The sequence below is a fragment of the Bombina bombina genome, chromosome 3 (genome assembly GCF_027579735.1).
Source record: "Bombina bombina isolate aBomBom1 chromosome 3, aBomBom1.pri, whole genome shotgun sequence".
Taxonomy (NCBI): Eukaryota; Metazoa; Chordata; class Amphibia; order Anura; family Bombinatoridae; genus Bombina; species Bombina bombina.
Window position 1 is genome coordinate 411,048,773 of NC_069501.1, and position 21,692 is coordinate 411,070,464.

At 38.1% G+C, this 21,692-nt stretch overlaps 1 protein-coding gene across 1 annotated transcript in view; it reads right to left on the reverse strand.

Annotated features, from left to right (window-relative positions):
* Window positions 1-21,692, reverse strand: part of SRGAP2 (SLIT-ROBO Rho GTPase activating protein 2) — a 440,346-nt gene that overhangs the window by 181,281 nt on the left and 237,373 nt on the right. The window contains exon 4 of the mRNA XM_053706600.1: window positions 3,438-3,600. Within this exon, the coding sequence (XP_053562575.1) occupies window positions 3,438-3,600 (163 nt within the window). The remainder of the gene's footprint in view (window positions 1-3,437; window positions 3,601-21,692) is intronic.

Genomic DNA, 21,692 nt, shown 5'->3' on the forward strand with positions numbered 1-21,692 from the left:
ATTTGTTACCCTGGAAAGAAAGGGAAAGTAGAGTCGATTTAGAAGACATATCAGCATTCCAAGTTTTAAGCCATAAAGCTCTTCTAGCTAAAATAGCTAGAGACATAAACCTGACATCAACTCTGATAATATCAAAAATGGCATCACAGATAAAATTATTAGCATGTTGCAGAAGAATAATAATATTATGAGAATCATGATCTGTTACTTGTTGCGCTAAAGTTTCCAACCAAAAAGTTGAAGCTGCAGCAACATCAGCCAATGATATAGCAGGTCTAAGAAGATTACCTGAACACAGATAAGCTTTTCTTAGAAAGGATTCAATTTTCCTATCTAAAGGATCCTTAAACGAAGTACCATCTGCCGTAGGAATAGTAGTACGTTTAGCAAGGGTAGAAATAGCCCCATCAACTTTAGGGATTTTGTCCCAAAATTCTAATCTATCACACGGCACAGGATATAATTGCTTAAAACGTTTAGAAGGAGTAAATGAATTACCCAAATTATTCCATTCTCTGGAAATTACTTCAGAAATAGCATTAGGAACAGGAAAAACTTCTGGAATAAACACAGGAGATTTAAAGACCTTATCTAAACGTTTAGATTTAGTATCAAGAGGACCAAAATCCTCAATTTCTAAAGCAATTAGTACTTCTTTAAGTAAAGAACGAATAAATTCCATTTTAAATAAATATGAAGATTTATCAGCATCAACCTCTGAGACAGAATCCTCTGAACCAGAAGAGTCATTAGAATCAGAATGATGATGTTCATTTAAAAATTCATCTGTATAAAGAGAAGTTTTAAAAAATTTTTTATGTTTACTAGAAGGAGGAATAACAGACATAGCCTTCTTAATGGATTCAGAAACAAAATCTCTTATGTTATCAGGAACACTCTGAACATTAGATGTTGATGGAACTGCAACAGGTAATGGTACTTTACTAAAGGAAATATTATCTGCATTAACAAGTTTGTCATGACAATTAGTACAAACAACAGCTGGAGGAACAGCTACCAAAAGTTTACAGCAGATACACTTAGCTTTGGTAGTTCCAGCACCAGACAGCGATTTTCCTGAAGTATCTTCTGACTCAGATGCAACGTGAGACATCTTGCAATATGTAAGAGAAAAAACAACATATAAAGCAAAATTGATCAAATTCCTTAAATGACAGTTTCAGGAATGGGAAAAAATGCCAAGGAACAAGCTTCTAGCAACCAGAAGCAATAAAAAATGAGACTTAAATAATGTGGAGACAAAAGCGACGCCCATATTTTTTTAGCGCCAAATAAGACGCTAACATTATTTGGCGCCTAAATGCTTTTGGCGCCAAAAATGACGCCACATCCGGAACGCCGACATTTTTGGCGCAAAAGAACGTCAAAAAATGACGCAACTTCTGACGACACGTATGACGCCGGAAACAGAAAAGATTTTTTGCGCCAAAAAAGTCAGCGCCAAGAATGACGCAATAAAATGAAGCATTTTCAGCCCCCGCGAGCCTAACAGCCCACAGGGAAAAAATCAAATTTTTAAGGTAAGAAAAAATGATTGATTCAAATGCATTATCCCAAATATGAAACTGACTGTCTGAAAATAAGGAATGTTGAACATCCTGAGTCAAGGCAAATAAATGTTTGAATACATATATTTAGAACTTTATAAAAAAGTGCCCAACCATAGCTTAGAGTGTCACAGAAAATAAGACTTACTTACCCCAGGACACTCATCTACATGTTTGTAGAAAGCCAAACCAGTACTGAAACGAAAATCAGCAGAGGTAATGGTATATATAAGAGTATATCGTCGATCTGAAAAGGGAGGTAAGAGATGAATCTCTACGACCGATAACAGAGAACCTATGAAATAGACCCCGTAGAAGGAGATCATTGCATTCAAATAGGCAATACTCTCCTCACATCCCTCTGACATTCACTGCACGCTGAGAGGAAAACCGGGCTCCAACCTGCTGCGGAGCGCATATCAACGTAGAATCTAGCACAAACTTACTTCACCACCTCCATAGGAGGCAAAGTTTGTAAAACTGATTTGAGGGTGTGGTGAGGGGTGTATTTATAGGCATTTTGAGGTTTGGGAAACTTTGTCCCTCCTGGTAGGAATGTATATCCCATACGTCACTAGCTCATGGACTCTTGCTAATTACATGAAAGAAATGATTGTGCAGAAGTCATCTAATGTGAATAATTTTCCTCTGGGACTTAGAACTCGGTTTAAATTGTATAACGTCACTAGAACATCCTTTATCTAAATCTGAGCTCAACACCTTGAAACACGGTCATGGCATTATTGGCTCACAGGAAGCAGCCAACATTTAAAGGGATATAAAGAAATGTGCATAGCTGCATTTAAGTTTTAAAAATAAATATTTTTTAAATATACTTCCATTAGCAAAATGAATAGAGTAAAAGTTATTACTGTGTTTTAGCAACATATGCATATATGCTGTGAGCGCCTCTGCACCAGTACTCAAACACTACACTTTCTCAGAGCGAGTCAGCAGTGGTTTCTATAACCACAGATGCAACCAATGCCACTGACAGCTTTCTGAGCAGGCATGGTGTTTATATACTGGTGCACTGCCCTTAGCATATGTATGTATGCCGCTGAAAAACTGTAATCAATTTTTACTAGAAGCATTTTTATTTATTTTTTGATAATGGAAGTATATTGGGAAATTGCTTCTTTTTAAAACTGAAATGCACCCATGCATATTGCAATGTTGACTTCTGTATCCCTTTAAGATATTTAAAGAATATTTAAATTTGTAAAAGGTACAACTTTATCAATTCACACTCAGTGATTGACAGTTGACATCTAGCAAGGTTTTCATAATTCTATTTACACAGAAAATAATAATAAAATAATAAAATACTGTAAAAATCTTCACATTAATAAAATATTTCTGCATGTTGTGCTACACAAAATCATAAGTATTTAAAACCGTGTTTAATTTTTCTTCTCCATTGGATATCATAAAAAATCTGTGTCTAACAGACAGAAATGGGCAGTGGGCAGCTTCGTTTACTGCCAAATGCAGAAGTAGGTGGGCCCCACGTTGACTTTGGCTCTTTTCAGAGACGGATTTATGCTTGTGAAAGATCACCACACTAAGATCTGTGCAAATCCAGATCTTAAAATGTGGATTATCAGTGCTCTACACAGAACTCTCTCGAATAACATATGAGAGATATCTATAGAACACATGGATAAGTGAACCACACACCAAAACCCAATTGGCACTTTATTGGCCAACAGCTCACAAGTTAAACCTCCTATATATTTCTGCGTCACTGACGCACAAGGCAATGAATGGAATTCCTTTTCAAAATTAAACTTTAGTTAAAAAAAAAAAAAAAAAAACCCAACAACTTAGGTTTCGGTGTTTGATTTTTAGACAGAGATATGATCTCACCTTCTTAAAGAGCCTTCCAGAGTCCTCGCCGACTTGGCCAAATCGCGGGATAATGTTGTTTAGGTAGATATCGCTTAGAGTAGCATGGTTCCGGCTCTCCCGTTTCACCTGGGTGAGGAGCAGGTTCCAGCAGTTCACTGGGGAAAGTACATTTTGATCCTTCCTAGAAAGGAGGAAGAGTGAGAAATTAGAAGACTCTATTCAAGAACTTCAGAAACAGAAGAATCCTATTGTACGTAGTTAATTTGTTGCCTTTTGTTAGAATCACAGAAGTATTTAGCAAGAATCGAACAGTAAAAATGGGAACCTACTGTACCGGTTTAAGTCTTAAAGAGATAGTGAACAAATAAAATGTTCAATTTCATTACAACACAAATTGAATTGTTTAACCATTTAGTTAAACACACAGACAAATTTATGTTCTTGGGTCACTCCAAATGAAGATGCAACTAGAGCCAATAAGGAGCATGTATACAAATGTTTGTTCCAATCACACTCATTCATTTGGTGCAGAAAGGGAGTGTTTCAGACGTGCAACTTTAACTACATATTTAAAGTGACATGAAACAAAAACATTTTCACGACTCAGAGAGGAGCATACAACTTTCTAATTTACTTCTGTTATAAAATGGTCTTTGTTCTTTTGTACCTTTTGTTGAAAAGCAGGAACTTAGCTCTGGAGCACTATATGGCAGGAGTTGTGCAAAAATGTTATACATTTGCAAGAGCACTATATGGCAGCATTATTTCCTGGCATGCAGTGCTCCAGACACCTACCTAGGACTTATGGGGTTGTCTGTGATAAAATGACATGCTTTAATGAACAAGAGCATATCACTTTTGCACTAGAAACATAATTAAACAAGTATCATCATCATTTTTATTTGTAGATCTGAAACACTGGGTACAAAGGTAGAGGTATATAATGACAAATACTTGTGGTAAGATACAAATACATAACAAAAGAAGTTAGTATAGGAGGAGATGGGCCCTGCTCCAAAGAGCTTACAGGCTGAGGGGAAGTTTCTATAAATAGGTGGGTCAAATTAATAAATAAAAAGGTGTGAATGGAAACCATTAAAGGGCCACTAAACCCAAAATCTTTCTTTCATGATTCAGATAGAGAATAGAAATTTAAACAACATTACAATTTACTTCCATTATTTATTTTGCTTCATTTTTAAAATATCCTTAGTTGAAGAAAAAGCAATGCACATGGTGAGCCAATCACACGATGCTTCTATGTGCAGCAACCAATCAGCAGCTAGTGAGCATATCTAGATATGCTTTTCATCGAAGAATATCAAGAGAATAAAACAAATTCGATAATATAAGTAAATTAGAAAGATGTTTAAAATGGCATTCTCTTTCTAAATCATAAAAGAAAAAATGTGGGTGGCATGTCCCTTTAAGTGACCTTGCATAGATACAGATGGGTCTGTAACCATTTGGCTGCCAACAATTAAATCCCTCACCACCTTAAAGGGACAGTCTACAGCACCAGAATTTGTATTGTTTACAAAGATGGATAATCCCTTTATTACCCATTCCCTAGTTTTGCATAACCATCACAGTTATAATAATATACATTTTATCTCTGTGATTACCTTGTATTTGTATCTAAGCCTCTGCAAACTGCCCCCTTATTTCAGTTCGTTTGACATGACAGACATCCATTTTAGCCAATCAGAGTTGGCTCACTGGAACTCCACGTGTGATAGCACAGTGTTATCTATATAAGGGGTCGTCAACCTTTCGGAACTCAGGGACCACTAAACGCACAATTTTGAATCCCGTGGACCACTAACATGAAGTTAATTAAAAAGGTACAAACCTCTATAATGTGTGTGTTATATATATATATATACATACATACACACACACACACATATACATACACACACACATTTATACAAACATACTATATAACTAGTATAACCATAGCTAAGTTTACATTATGTATATATTTACCAGGGCCGGTGCAAGGATTTTTGTATACACAGGCGAAGGTGCATTTTGACACCCCCCCCCCCCAATCCCCCACCACGACACCATAACCCACCAACAATGCCACCCACCTCCACTCCATATATATATATATATATAAAAAAAAATACATTAACTCAAATTAAATGCAAATTTAATCAACCAAGCAGTTTCCATTCTAGGTGAATAGTTGTTTGGACACTTTTTTTATCGCTTTGCAGTGGTTAAAGTAAACACATAATTACATGGAAGCATTTGTAAGAGAATTCAATGCACTTTGTTATTAGAGCATTTTATTATTGTAGAGTCACAATTCAGCAGCATACCTATTACTTATACAAATTTATTATTTATTTCAAATTTTAAAGTGACATAAAGCTTCAATGAAAAAAACACTCAAATTAACATTTTTGTACTGCACTTTTGCTTGCTCCACTTTGTGGGGTTAAACACATAGCTGCTACATGGCAAAGTACTACTGGTGCTTAGCTGAAAAGGCCACTAAGCCAATTAGGAATATCATATGTAAGCAGTTGTCAATCACTAGCCAAATTTAGTGTCAGCAGGGTATCAGGCATTACTTTCTGCCCTTGACTGTGGTTAAAGAATCAATTAAAGTCAGCTTTGGACTGGCAATACATTAATCCTGAGCTGAACAGGGCTACTTAGTATGTGAGCAGTGTCGATTAACCAGCCATGTTCATCCCAGGATCATCAGTGAATTGATGATCCAGAACTGACTTTAACCATGTGTTTAACCTATTTTATTATCCAGTATCCATTCCAGGTGAATAGTTGTTTGGACACTTGTTTTATCTCTTTGCCGGGGTTAAATCAAACACATTACATGGAAGCATTTTATTATTGTATTGATAGGTAGGACTAATGGACAGTCATACATAACATTACAATAATTAAATGCTCTAATAATAAAGTGCATTGTATTCTCTAACAAATGCTTCCATGTAATTGTGTGTTTGCTTTAACCCCTGCAAAGAGATAAAACAAAAGTGTCCAAACAACTATTCACCTGGAATGGATACTGGATAAGAAAATAGGTTAAAGTCAGCTCTGGATTATCAATTCACTGATGATCCTGAGATAAACATGGCTGGTGATTGGACACTGCTCACATATACTAAGTAGCACTATTCAGCTCAGGACCGTTAATTTGTTTCCAGTCCAAAGCTGACTTTAACAATTTCTTTAACCACGGCGAAGAATGACAGTCTTCTTGTCAAGTTCAAGATTTGAAGTAGCCTGCCAGCCCACTTGCCAAACTTTCACTCAGCTTCTTGAAGTGTTATCTCTGGTTATCTTGAGTGCACTCCACTATTGACAGCTGAGCTTCAAATAATATTGCTTCACATCAGGACAACCTAGTAATAAGACCAGCCTGTATGAAAAACTGATGTCTCACAGCATAATACTTAGGTGCTCTACTGCTCATTTGCACAATGTATTCCCATCTGCAGACAAGTATGGGTCTCTTCAAGTCACAACACAATATACTGACTGTTCACCACGAGCGCCTGCCCTGCCCATACCCCTGCCGGCTGCCCTCAAAGACCCCCGCCACCATTCCTACCTACCTGAGTACCTCACTCTTTAGTACCGGTCGTTTGGCCATCAGAGACCCCCACCATTCCTACCTAACTCATCTCTCTTCACTGTGTGCTGGGCCAGCCATCTCCGTCTTGGGCAGCATCTCATCACTCACCTCACGTGGCTAGATGGTGCAGTGTGTGAGCCTCAGATGTCACATGGAGTCAGACGGCTCATCCATCCGATGTCTCCCTCACTCTCAGAGTGACTCAGTCATCATAGCTAGTAGTCCAGGTAGCGCAGCTGCACAAGTGAGCTCCTCCTTCTCCACACTCTGACACCACACACGCATGGCACACCCACATTCCCATCCCCATCCCATAGGCAGGCAGCCGCAGCCTATAAGTTTAACTATAAGCCAATAGCCGGGCCAGCCCAGGGAGACTGAAGTAGAACTAGTAACAGTCTGTAACTTTATCCTCAGCAGTGGCAGCGCACCCCCCTACTGGTGCGCTCTAAAGCGGCTACCTATACTGCCTAATACCATACGCCAGCCCTGATATTTACACATTTTTAAGAATTATTTTTTGGGAATTAACTAATTGAATGACAGAACTGAGAGAATAGTTCCAAATGACAGATGAAGGGTGAGTGCCAAATTTTGAGCTGGAAACAGAGTGGCAGAATGTGAGAAAAAAAAGAATTATGTTTAAAAGGACCACAAGACTTCCAAGTTACCTCCCCAGTTAGGAATTATTCAAAACTAATAATGATCATGGACAGACATTGGAGTCATAGATTAAGTTTATATCAGAAAGCTCTCAATATGTGAGCTAACCACAACAGATGTTACTGGCAATTACTATAATACTGGTGGGATATGGCTGATCTGCTGGATGGCAATTACTAGAATTCAGGTGGAATAAAATTATTTGAATGAAAAGTAATTAATATTAAATAAAAAAAGAAGATGGCGGGAGGAAGGCAAACAGTGATATAAGTCTATCTTAAGGAATTAGAAAAAAAAACTTCTACAAAGAGACAGGAAAAGGCAAGAAAAAAGAAATGAGAGAAATATTTTTATAAGATTTTATTTATTTATTTTTTATATACTTTAATTCCACTATTTCAAGCCAAGACTATACCAACCTCTGCTGGCTTTAGAATGGAAGCATCTTCCTCTGAGCAGCGCGCCAGACGGGAGGAGTTTAAAATACAATCTAGCTATGCAAGTTGCGCAGTACTAAGCTACCTGCATAGGGAGATTGTCATTTAACTCCTCCTCCATCGGTTTTCACTGATGTCCAGACAGGCACTGTAGGGAGTTGCGGCGCAACGGGGGTGACACCATAAGAGGAAATTAATTCCTGCTTGATAGTGTCAAGGACCACCAACATCTTCTCGTGGACCACTGGTTGGCGACCACTGATCTATATGACACACATGAACTAACATCCTCTAGTGGTGAAAAACTGTCAAAATGCCCTGAGACAAGAAGCAGCCTTCAAGGGCATAGAAATTAGCATATGAACCTCCCTAAGTTTAGCTTTCAACTTAGAATACCAAGAGAACAAAGCACAATTGGTGATAAATTGTAAAATTGTTTAAAATTATATTCTCTATCTGAATAATGAAAGTGTATTTTGGACTACACTGTCCCTTTAAGCCAAGGCTGAAAAAATAACTAGATACATAGTTTCGCCCTTTTCTATGGTGATTTGCAGCTGTGATTTAACCCCATGATTATTTATGTGTATTACTGGCAAGTAAAGGTTAGATCATGTGTGTGTGTGTGTGGGGGGGGGGGGGGGGGGGGGGTTAAATCACTTCTGTGTGGGTGGTTTTCTGGTTTACTGTGGTTAGTTTATTTAACTAATTAAAAAGGGACATGGAACCCAACATTTTTCTTTCCCATCTCATATACAGCAAACAGTTTTAAACAAATTTTCAATTTACTTGTATTATCCAATTCATTATCTTGGTATACTTTGCAGAAGAAGCAGCAACACAATACTGGGAATTAGCTAATCGCATAAGGTGAACCAATAACATAAGGCATATATGTGCAGCAACCAATCAACAGCTCCTGAGCCTACCTAAATATCCTCAACAAAGGATACCAAGAGAGCAAAGCAAATTAGATAATAGAAGTAAATTGGAAAGCAGTTTAAAACCACATGCTTTCTCTTAATTATGAAGGACAAAATTGGGATTCATATTGCTCTGGGCAAAAGTAAGGGGTAAGCTGTTACTTTGTGTCACAAGGACATACAACTCATTTTAAAGGGACAGTCTAGTAGGCTCATATACTAATTTCTAAGCCTTTGAAGGCCGTCTCTTATCTGAATGCATTTGCACGTTTTTCACAGCTAGAGGGCGTTAGTTCATGCGTGTCATATAGATAACATTGTTCTCATGCCCGTGGAGTTATTTAATGAGAGGACACTGATTGGCAAAAAAATGCAAGTCTGTCAAAATAACAAATATAGAGGCAGTCTGCAGAGGCTTAGATACAAGGTAATCACGTAGGTAAAAAGTATATTAATATAACAATGTTTGTTGTGCAAAACTGAGAATGGGTAATAAGGGGATTATCTATCTTTTTAAACAATAACAATTCTGGAGTAGACTGTCCCTTTAATCCATGCAGAGTATATATTAGCAATTGAACATGACAATGTAAGAGGACAACATTCACAATACATGTTTTAAAAGTATTTAAACTGTTGTTTCTTAGCAAAATATTCTTTATTTAAAGGGTACACTGCAACAAGAGAAACCTCGACCCACTGAACTCCTAGAGACAGATGAAGGAAAAACGACCTCAGGAGGAGCCAACTGGGTAGGCGCAGTAGACCGGATCCTTTAAAATAGAAGAAAAACTAAGAATTTCAGGAATATTCTAGAAAATAAATTTCCAGGAAAAACTTCCATGTCTCCAGAAGAAAGGAACCGCCCCAGTAGGATAAGGAGTGTTCCTCAGGCCTGGGAAACCAAACCTGCTACCAGACGCCAGACATATCCAAGACTATTAAAATCTGGGAACAGAACAACCAAATGCCAAGTCAAAGACGAGGGCTAGGGTAAAAATCCTGACACCCAAAACCAGTAGCCGGATCAAAAGCCAAAACCTTGCGGAACAACCACAAAATACTCCTTCTGGAATGAAAATTGCACCAGAATCGATGCAATCACTGCCAAACACCCATAGGGTCTTGAACTCGTATCTCTCACAATGTATCCCAGTGACTGGTCACCCAGCCCCAAAGGGCTTCTAGAATAATACCTACAAAGTCCGAAGACAAAAGAAGGAGCTAATAGAGAACAAAACTCCAACCTTGGTAATTAATCCCTGATTGAGAAATATGACAGTCTCTAAAGATCCAAACTGGATCATCCCCGGAAAAACAATAGCACAAGGAATTAACAAATGAACAATCATCCCAAGAAACTCCTAATTGGCGACGGCAAGAGAGACTGCATAACAATCCCCCAGATACCCAAGTTTACGGATCAAAAGGAGGATACTGCAAGGAAAAAACAGTCCCAAACAACCGGGTCTCCTCAATCAGAGGACCGGAATTCCTACCCCAAAAAACAAGAGGAAGCGAAAATGGGCAGCAAACCTCAAAAAGAGGAGAAAAGCACTGGCGAAGGAGATCGTACAATAGGATAATTCGATCCACAAAGGAGTACCAATAGAGGGGAACAATCACCCCCTCAACAGGTACTGAAGATCTCCAAGCAGTCATCCGATCCCCCTCAGAAGAGAGGACTCCAACTCCTGTCCAAAGGACCTCAGGAACTACAAATACACTGCCACAGCGAGATTCGTAAACCCAGCTAGCCATGCAAGCTACGCAGGGATAGAGTACGAACCAACGTCGGACGGCCCATCAAGATGAAACAAACTAGAACCAGCCTGAAATCTAGAAAAAAAGGACCTCCTATAACTTGTAAATACAAGAAAACAACCTCTTAACAAGAAGTAAGTAAACTTAGTACCCAAACAGGACCAGCCTGTTGACAAGGATACAACATGTCTAATATAAACCTCAAAAGAAGAGTGAACTAGTACCCAACCAGGACCAGTCCACAGACCAGGGCACAATGAACTGTTCAAGAGCTTAACTGAAAGTTCCAACCCCAAGCAGGGCTAGACTTAACAAACAGACAAACGACAGACAAATAAGCTCTAAGTCTTAAACACTGTCTTAACATTTTTTTATTTGTGACTTCCACCGGAAGCAACAACCATCGCAACCATAAATTCGCTAGTATCCAAATCCCAGAGAAGAATTTTTTTTCCAAAAGGAAGATTATAACAGTCTCAAGCTACGGAAATAAAAGAAACATATCCTAACCGGATCAAAATAAAGTAGGCAGCACCTGCAGGCGAAACGCCAAAGTAATAGAAACACTAACAGGGCCAGTCTGTCAGTGACCGGAATCCTCAAGAGCTCAGAACTGGGATTAGATACACAAACAAAAGACAATTTAGGAGTGCGATTCACATCCCTCCCCTCGTTTAACGCTGTTCTCCATCAGACTAAGGATCCGGAGGCAAATGAAGACTAAAATCCTCCCACGCCTCCAGTACCTGCCGCAGCAATACACGCAGGAGCGTCAGACTGACTCGAAAGGAAAAACTCATCTCCGGCGGGGCATCTGAAGGCCCCGATCTAGCCGGCTGTCCCCCTGAAGCCTCAGAGGGAACCGCTCCCCCAGGGGATATTGTACAGCAAAATAATTAATGTTCAATGGTTGTTAGTAATAGGCAAGGGCAAGTGGGCAAGGCAACAAAAAATACTTAACCTATAACTTCAATGACGCTTTGTTGCTGGTTCTAAATAGCACACAAGCCCTTAATATATTTGTTTTATGTTTAAATGCATTAAAATGTTAACGTAAATTAAAAAGAAAAAAAAAATTGTTTTAAATTCTATAAAATAAACAAGACCTGTTTAAGAACCTGTTTTTAAAAAATAAAATTGTTACCATTCCCCAGTCACATACATAGACATTGTGTAACACGCCATCGCGCCATCTATTGGTTGAAAGTTCCTTGACATGTGTAACACAGCTCCATCTCCAAAATGTGTACTGGGGAAATAGACTCATCCCTCCCTCTACCAGTCACGTGTGGTGTTCCCCAAAGTTCCATTCTCGGCCCCCTACTATTCACAATATTTATAAATGATCTGTCTAATGTCTACAAATCCTCAACTGTACACACGTACGCAGATGACACAGTAATCTATGCAAACAATTCTGATCTGCTGCAACTTGAAGCAGTGCTCCAAGACTAGTTCACAGAGGTAGAAAAGTGGTTTAAAAAAAACAAACACTTCCTAAACACTGACAAAACTGTCACAATAATCCTTGGAACGGGACCTCAATAACACAAGCTACAAAATTCCTATCTATGCATCAAAACAAAATCAAATTGCACACTGACCGCAGTCCACTCTTTTAAATACTTGGGTATGTTGTTAGACCCCAATCTTATGCACCTGCATTGTATAATTCGTTCTGCCTCTTTGTGCTACAATGTAATTACAGGACCCACCATTGTGACATGCTAAAAGAACTAAACTGGGTGTCGCTGGAATCCAGACGCACCTTCCATCTTTCCAGCCTTGTGTTTAAGAGCTTTTCTGGGAAGCTCCCACTCTAACTTAGCAGAATGCTCTCCCCGGCTATTCCCACCTCCTATAACTAGCCAATTGGATAAATCATATTGTATAGACTTTGAACTTTGTTTATTTTGGACACCTATTGGGACTTTTTAGTTTGGACACTCGCCATACATTAGGGATTTCTATTTTACTTAGCCATTCATTAGATAACCTCTTATATATCCTTTGTATTTTAGCCTTTGTTTTTAGCTTGATACATTAGCTTTTATAAAATGTATTACCTTTTAAAAAGATATATTAGCTTTTTATAAAGATTTATTACTGTTCACAAGGACACAACTCATTCTATTTTATATTTATAATTTATAATTCATTCTCTTCACTCTCTGTTCCCTTTCCCTTGTGACCAATTGTATTCATTGTATTTATTTTATCTTTTATAATTACTATTACGTGTGAAGTACAACAAATGAATTGTATTTTAATCTACTTCAATTGATACACATGCGATATTTATAACAGCATTTATTGCATTATTTGCACATCTTTTGCATTATTTGCACATCACACATCCCTTTTTGGATTACCTTTGTATTAACATCTTTTGGATTCCACCTTAAGCAACTCACCCTCCTCTAGGGGTGTTGTAGCGCTCCCTCTAAGCATCCCCCTTTTTTCCTTGAAATTTGAGGTCTGGTTGGGAGACCTCGCTTTATATGAGGAGTCGTTTGTGTGGTATATATTTTTGGCGCTGATAATATACTCTGTAATGTCTACAAATCCTCAACTGTACACACGTACGCAGATGACACAGTAATCTATGCAAACAATTCCAATCTGCTGCAACTTGAAGCAGTGCTCCAAGACCAGTTCACAGAGGTAGAAAAGTGGTTTAAAAAAACAAACTCTTCCTAAACACTGACAAAACTGTCACAATAATCCTTGGAACGGGACCTAAATTACACAAACTACAAAATTCCCATCTATGCATCAAAACAAAATCAAATTGCACACTGACCGCAGTCCACTCTTTTAAATATTTGGGTATGTTGTTAGACCCCAATCTTATGCACCTGCATTGTATAACTCGTTCTGCCGCTTTGTGCTACAATGTAACTACAGGACCCACCATTGTGACATGCTAAAATAACTAAACTGGGTGTCGCTGGAATCCAGACGCACCTTCCATCTTTCCAGCCTTGTGTTTAAGAGCTTTTCTGGGAAGCTCCCACCCTAACTTAGCAGAATGCTCTCCCCAGCTATTCCCACCTCCTATAACCTCCGATCCAGTACCAGCATATTATTTATCTTGCCTCAATACAAAAAGAAAGCAGCTCGATCCTCCTTTTCCTACCGAGCGCCACAATTATGGAATTATCTCTTACAAACATCCCTCAAGCCTAAAATCCTTTAAGAGATCCCTCTCCACATATCTCAAAACAGAATGCACCTGTCATGGTTGATTATATATTTCCTACCTGTTCTATGTTACATTTTGCATATATTGTGTATTATTATTTTTGTATTTTATTCTACCCTATTGTATCAATGCAATGTTTTGTGGACAATAGAGTGCATAGAGTGACAAGTCAATGTATGTTTGTGACTTTTATCGTTTATCTCTCCCCTGAATCTCCCTTCCTTTCGTTAGAGTCATATTCTATTACTATGTTGTTTTCTATATGTTTATGTTTTATGTGGCGTGTCACCCTAAGTTAAATGGGGTGTTGTTAGAGTCTAGTACAGAGTGTAATAAAACATTTAAAGTAACTGCTTTTGGAACTGGTAGTATAGCCTGGTTCTTTCAGGAATTCCAGTAGTAGTTTCACTATCTAAACTTATTAACTTTATTGTGGATATTGTAATATTGTCTGATCGAAAACACAGTTGGTAAATGCATATTTGATTAATATAAAATATGATGGAACAGCGTTTTTAATATTCTGTGTGGAGTACAAATTTGCCATCATGAGGTACAAAGGGCTTGTCACTGGGCAGTACCCTGAAAAGGCCAAATTTTAAGGGCACATTATTATACCATAGCATTGAGGTTAAATCTAGTCACCAAAGGTACATAATTTGCCTTTGAAAGGTACAATCTGCAAGGGTACCAATATGTACCCATGTTAAAGGGTACAGCAAGTGTACCTTTGAGGGTACTGCCCCAGTGACAGGCTGTTGTACCCCTAAAGGTACAATTTTTTTCAGACAGTGTACACCTGCATATATGTATAGTTCTTTCCACTTGCAGGGCCAGAGAACACATTCTATGTGCATTGAAGTATTGCCAGATGTATGAAGAAAAATCCAAAATGTTAGAACTAAAATTTTACGAGCAACAGTTCCTCAAATTTAGCATTTGTGTGTATATCTCTTTAAGGAATTTAAACGGTGGCATCGTAAGTATAGTGTGCATGTGTTTGTTCGGTTATTGATTTTGCTATTTTTTTTTTATTAGTGTAAAAGTGTTCATTATTACCTTTTTTTAATGTTAATTGCTTGAGCAGGTAGTGTGTGTATCTGTTGGGTGACATTGCATCCCAAATTCATCCAATATGGCAGGGATAATTTGAGTGATGTTTGCTCTTCCCCAAAACCAATGTTCCATTATAAAACTATTTGTCTAATACGTGAAAAAGTGCAGTCTTGGGTTTATCAAGTCCTCTTCGCTGTGGAGACTGATGAGTGAAAACTGGCCCTTTAAATGTGTCCTTTAATATAGATAATGTGGATTGAGTAGGATCATTTTTCACTTAATAGATCATGTCTGCATCAAAAAGGGCTCTTCTGCAGCCGCTAATGCAATAATTATCAACAATAGATTCTATTAGCGGTTTTATTTTAACAGACACCCAAATATACATTTGTGTAAACTGAATGTGCATTAAAATAAATATACACAGCTCTCCACTGTCTGAATCTTTCGTTTGCTTCTCCAAGCTAGGCATACATGTGTCAGATACCACAAGAAAACAATTCCACTAAACTAATTCACTTTAAAACCTCATTATTTTATAGGAGAGATTAGAGGGATTGTGGTTCCACTTCTGGACACAATGTTGCAAGTTCACACACAGTACTTTATAGCCACTGCTGCTATGTTATTTACCCACCCCCTAACAAATACACAGAATGAATTAAACGGTTTGGGATTTATGCCTATTGCAGAAGAGACGGATTTAAGGTCATTTGTAGGATGCAGTCTAGGCTGTGCAGTGAAAGCTTCTGTACATTTGCCAAAGCTACATCAGCCAAAAAAGTCTGCACTTTGGCTAAACAATTCCTCAATATTTTAAATGCATCAAAACTGGAACCTTCATTACACTAACCCTGTTTTTTTAAAAAAAAATATATTTCAGGTTATCAGCTACAGATATACACTAATAAGTATGGCATGAGAAGAGCCAATAGAACTTTGCCATCTCATATCAAGAATCTGTAGAATAAAGGCTTCTTATTGGTCAGCTAACTTGATATTTTCTGAAAGGACATTCACTGATAAAACATAAACATGGAGATGTTCATAGAAAAACATACATTTTAATCTGTTTATGTCATTCCAAAATGGAGAATGATGTCATTTCCTTGCACATGAATCTTCACATTTACAGTAACATACACTGGGGATATTTATTTTTTTCAGATACATTTTGTGTGTTGCACTAAAAAGCATGCAGTTCCCTTTCTGGCTTGTTTGCTCAAGGAGAAATAGAAAAGGTTTAAAGCGAGATTTTTCTTTGAATAAATGTTTTGTATATGACCCATTTATATAGCCCATCTGGGTGTGTTTTTGTAAAAATGTATTGGTTTTGCTTATTTTTAACATTGTGCTGAATTTCAGACTCGTATCCAAGCTCCAAAGTTTTAGATATATACTGATGTATACAGACTTCAGATTGCTTCTGTTTGTATAATGGGTCTTTTCATATGCAGGGGAGGTTCTGCTATCAGCCCCTTTTAGTTGGTGTCCCAGGCTAATCTCATTAACAGTTTTAAATTGGGAGCTTCAAAGTAACTTTTTAAAAGGTTTTACACTGGATTTTTATATCCGTATCTGTGCATATTATTTTACTTTATAGTAGTGTCTATTACATGCAGTTAAATGAAAATTGGTGTATACTGCCCCTTTACGTTCAGACACTTTCAGGTGTGAAAATAAAACTGTTTCCTCCATAACTTTGTAAAATTAAAAACTTATTTTGTGTGTGTAAAGGAAAATTTGGATTTTCTATTAACTAATTTGTTCTCAAAGCAAAACCACACAACAGAAGGATGAATCTTCAGACTTCTGCATTTTTGTTTTTAATTTTTTTTTTAATCAAGGGTGGCACTTTTTGAGGGATGATGTAAGAAAATAGTCTCTGAAACCTGAGAAAAAACATATTGGAAGTTGAGATGACGCATGGAACATATCCCCAGCTGTTGTAACACTGCACACATGATTATTATTATTTTTTTTAACTGATGGAGAGCTCATATCCTGCTTGCAACATACTATCCCCTCTCCTGTCACTTCAGTCCCCTACACAAATTACTACTTCCTGTCAACTTCTCTCATGCACAACTTTCCCTTTGTGATGTCACAGTTCTATCCTGTCCTAATACATCAAACAAACAAAAAACTTTCACTGGATGGCCTATCAACTCTAGACACCTGGCTTTCCCCTGCTGTGCACCCACCACAGGTCATGTTGTACATTGTGACAAAGGTTATTCACCTTTACCCTTCTGGCTAGATGACACTGCTTCCTTTGCCAGGACATTAGGTCATTATTACTTGCCAGCCAATGGAGACACTTCATAACAAATCTGCTCGCGTCATGCAAAACCATCCCCTGGCACACTGCCTTTAACCCCTTAGTGACCAGACCACTTTTCTATTTGTTGACAGTTTGGGACCAGGGCTATTTTTACATTTCTGCTGGGTTTATGTTTAGCTGTAATTTTCCTCTTACTCATTTACTGTACCCACACATATTATATACTGTTTTTCTCGCCATTAAATGGACTTTCTAAAGATACCATTATTTTCATCATATCTTATAATTTACTATATATTTTTTTTATAATATATGATGAAAAAATGGGAGAGAAAAAAAAAACACTTTCTAAATTTAACCCCCAAAATCTGTTACACATCTACAACCACCAAAAAAACATAATTTATGTAAGAACTTACCTGATAAATTCATTTCTTTCATATTAGCAAGAGTCCATGAGCTAGTGACGTATGGGATATACATTCCTACCAGGAGGGGCAAAGTTTCCCAAACCTCAAAATGCCTATAAATACACCCCTCACCACACCCACAATTCAGTTTAACGAATAGCCAAGAAGTGGGGTGATAAAAAAGTGCGAAAGCATATAAAATAAGGAATTGGAATAATTGTGCTTTATACAAAATCATAACCACCACAAAAAAAGGGCGGGCCTCATGGACTCTTGCTAATATGAAAGAAATGAATTTATCAGGTAAGTTCTTACATAAATTATGTTTTCTTTCATGTAATTAGCAAGAGTCCATGAGCTAGTGACGTATGGGATAATGACTACCCAAGATGTGGATCTTTCCACACAAGAGTCACTAGAGAGGGAGGGACAAAATAAAGACAGCCAATTCCTGCTGAAAATAATCCACACCCAAAATAAAGTTTAATGAAAAACATAAGCAGAAGATTCAAACTGAAACCGCTGCCTGAAGTACTTTTCTACCAAAAACTGCTTCAGAAGAGGAAAATACATCAAAATGGTAGAATTTAGTAAAAGTATGCAAAGAGGACCAAGTTGCTGCTTTGCAAATCTGATCAACCGAAGCTTCATTTCTAAACGCCCAGGAAGTAGAAACTGACCTAGTAGAATGAGCTGTAATTTTCTGAGGCGGAGTTTTACCCGACTCAACATAGGCAAGATGAATTAAAGATTTCAACCAAGATGCCAAAGAAATGGCAGAAGCTTTCTGGCCTTTTCTAGAACCGGAAAAGATAACAAATAGACTAGAAGTCTTTCGGAAAGATTTAGTAGCTTCAATATAATATTTCAAAGCTCTAACAACATCCAGAGAATGCAACGATTTCTCCTTAGAATTCTTAGGATTAGGACATAATGAAGGAACCACAATTTCTCTACTAATGTTGTTGGAATTCACAACTTTAGGTAAAAATTCAAAAGAAGTTCGCAACACCGCCTTATCCTGATGAAAAATCAGAAAAGGAGACTCACAAGAAAGAGCAGATAATTCAGAAACTCTTCTGGCAGAAGAGATGGCCAAAAGGAACAAAACTTTCCAAGAAAGTAATTTAATGTCCAATGAATGCATAGGTTCAAATGGAGGAGCTTGAAGCGCCCCCAGAGCCAAATTCAAACTCCAAGGAGGAGAAATTGACTTAATGACAGGCTTTATACGAACCAAAGCTTGTACAAAACAATGAATATCAGGAAGAATAGCAATCTTTCTGTGAAAAAGAACAGAAAGAGCAGAGATTTGTCCTTTCAAGGAACTTGCAGACAAACCCTTATCTAAACCATCCTGAAGAAACTGTAATACTCTCGGTATTCTAAAAGAATGCCAAGAAAAATGATGAGAAAGACACCAAGAAATATAAGTCTTCCAGACTCTATAATATATCTCTCTAGATACAGATTTACGAGCCTGTAACATAGTATTAATCACAGAGTCAGAGAAACCTCTGTGACCAAGAATCAAGCATTCAATCTCCATACCTTTAAATTTAAGGATTTCAGATCCTGATGGAAAAAAGGACCTTGAGACAGAAGGTCTGGTCTTAACGGAAGAGTCCACGGTTGGCAAGAGGCCATCCGGACAAGATCCGCATACCAAAACCTGTGAGGCCATGCTGGAGCTACCAGCAGAACAAACGAGCATTCCTTCAGAATCTTGGAGATTACTCTTGGAAGAAGAACTAGAGGCGGAAAGATATAGGCAGGATGATACTTCCAAGGAAGTGATAATGCATCCACTGCCTCCGCCTGAGGATCCCGGGATCTGGACAGATACCTGGGAAGTTTCTTGTTTAGATGAGACGCCATCAGATCTATTTCTGGAAGTTCCCACATTTGAACAATCTGAAGAAATACCTCTGGGTGAAGAGACCATTCGCCCGGATGCAACGTTTGGCGACTGAGATAATCCGCTTCCCAATTGTCTATACCTGGGATATGAACCGCAGAGAGTAGACAGGAGCTGGATTCCGCCCAAACCAAAATTCGAGATACTTCTTTCATAGCTAGAGGACTGTGAGTCCCTCCTTGATGATTGATGTATGCCACAGTTGTGACATTGTCTGTCTGAAAACAAATGAACGATTCTCTCTTCAGAAGAGGCCAAAACTGAAGAGCTCTGAAAATTGATCGGTAATCTCACCTCCTGAGATTCCCAAACTCCTTGTGCCGTCAGAGATCCCCACACAGCTCCCCAACCTGTGAGACTTGCATCTGTTGAAATTACAGTCCAGGTCGGAAGCACAAAAGAAGCCCCCTGAATTAAACGATGGTGATCTGTCCACCACGTTAGAGAGTGTCGAACAATCGGTTTTAAAGATATTAATTGAGATATCTTTGTGTAATCCTTGCACCATTGATTCAACATACAGAGCTGAAGAGGTCGCATGTGAAAACGAGCAAAGGGGATCGCGTCCGATGCAGCAGTCATAAGACCTAGAATTTCCATGCATAAGGCTACCGAAGGGAATGATTGTGACTGAAGGTTTCGACAAGCTGTAATTAATTTTAGATGTCTCTTGTCTGTTAAAGACAGAGTCATGGACACTGAATCCATCTGGAAACCCAGAAAGGTTACCCTTGTCTGAGGAATCAATGAACTTTTTGGTAAATTGATCCTCCAACCATGATCTTGAAGAAACAACACAAGTCGATTCGTATGAGATTCTGCTAAATGTAAAGACTGAGCAAGTACCAAGATATCGTCCAAATAAGGAAATACCACAATACCCTGTTCTCTGATTACAGACAGAAGGGCACCGAGAACCTTTGTAAAAATTCTTGGAGCTGTAGCTAGGCCAAACGGCAGAGCCACAAACTGGTAATGCTTGTCCAGAAAAGAGAATCTCAGGAACTGATAATGATCTGGATGAATCTGAATATGCAGATATGCATCCTGTAAATCTATTGTGGACATATAATTCCCTTGCTGAACAAAAGGCAAGATAGTCCTTACAGTTACCATCTTGAACGTTGGTATCCTTACATAACGATTCAATATTTTTAGATCCAGAACTGGTCTGAAGGAATTCTCCTTCTTTGGTACAATGAAGAGATTTGAATAAAACCCCATCCCCTGTTCCGGAACTGGAACTGGCATAATTACTCCAGTCAACTCTAGATCTGAAACACAATTCAGAAATGCTTGAGCTTTTACTGGATTTACTGGGACACGGGAAAGAAAAAATCTCTTTGCAGGAGGTCTCATCTTGAAACCAATTCTGTACCCTTCTGAAACAATGTTCTGAATCCAAGGATTGTGAACAGAATTGATCCAAATTTCCTTGAAAAAACGTAACCTGCCCCCTACCAGCTGAGCTGGAATGAGGGCCGCACCTTCATGTGGACTTAGAAGCAGGCTTTGCCTTTCTAGCTGGCTTGGATTTATTCCAGACTGGAGATGGTTTCCAAACTGAAACTGCTCCTGAGGATGAAGGATCAGGCTTTTGTTCTTTGTTGAAACGAAAGGAACGAAAACGATTATTAGCCCTGTTTTTACCTTTAGATTTTTTATCCTGTGGTAAAAAAGTTCCTTTCCCACCAGTAACAGTTGAAATAATAGAATCCAACTGAGAACCAAATAATTTGTTACCCTGGAAAGAAATAGAAAGTAGAGTTGATTTAGAAGCCATATCAGCATTCCAAGTTTTAAGCCATAAAGCTCTTCTAGCTAAAATAGCTAGAGACATAAACCTGACATCAACTCTGATAATATCAAAAATGGCATCACAGATAAAATTATTAGCATGCTGAAGAAGAATAATAATATCATGAGAATCATGATGTGTTACTTGTTGCGCTAAAGTTTCCAACCAAAAAGTTGAAGCTGCAGCAACATCAGCCAAA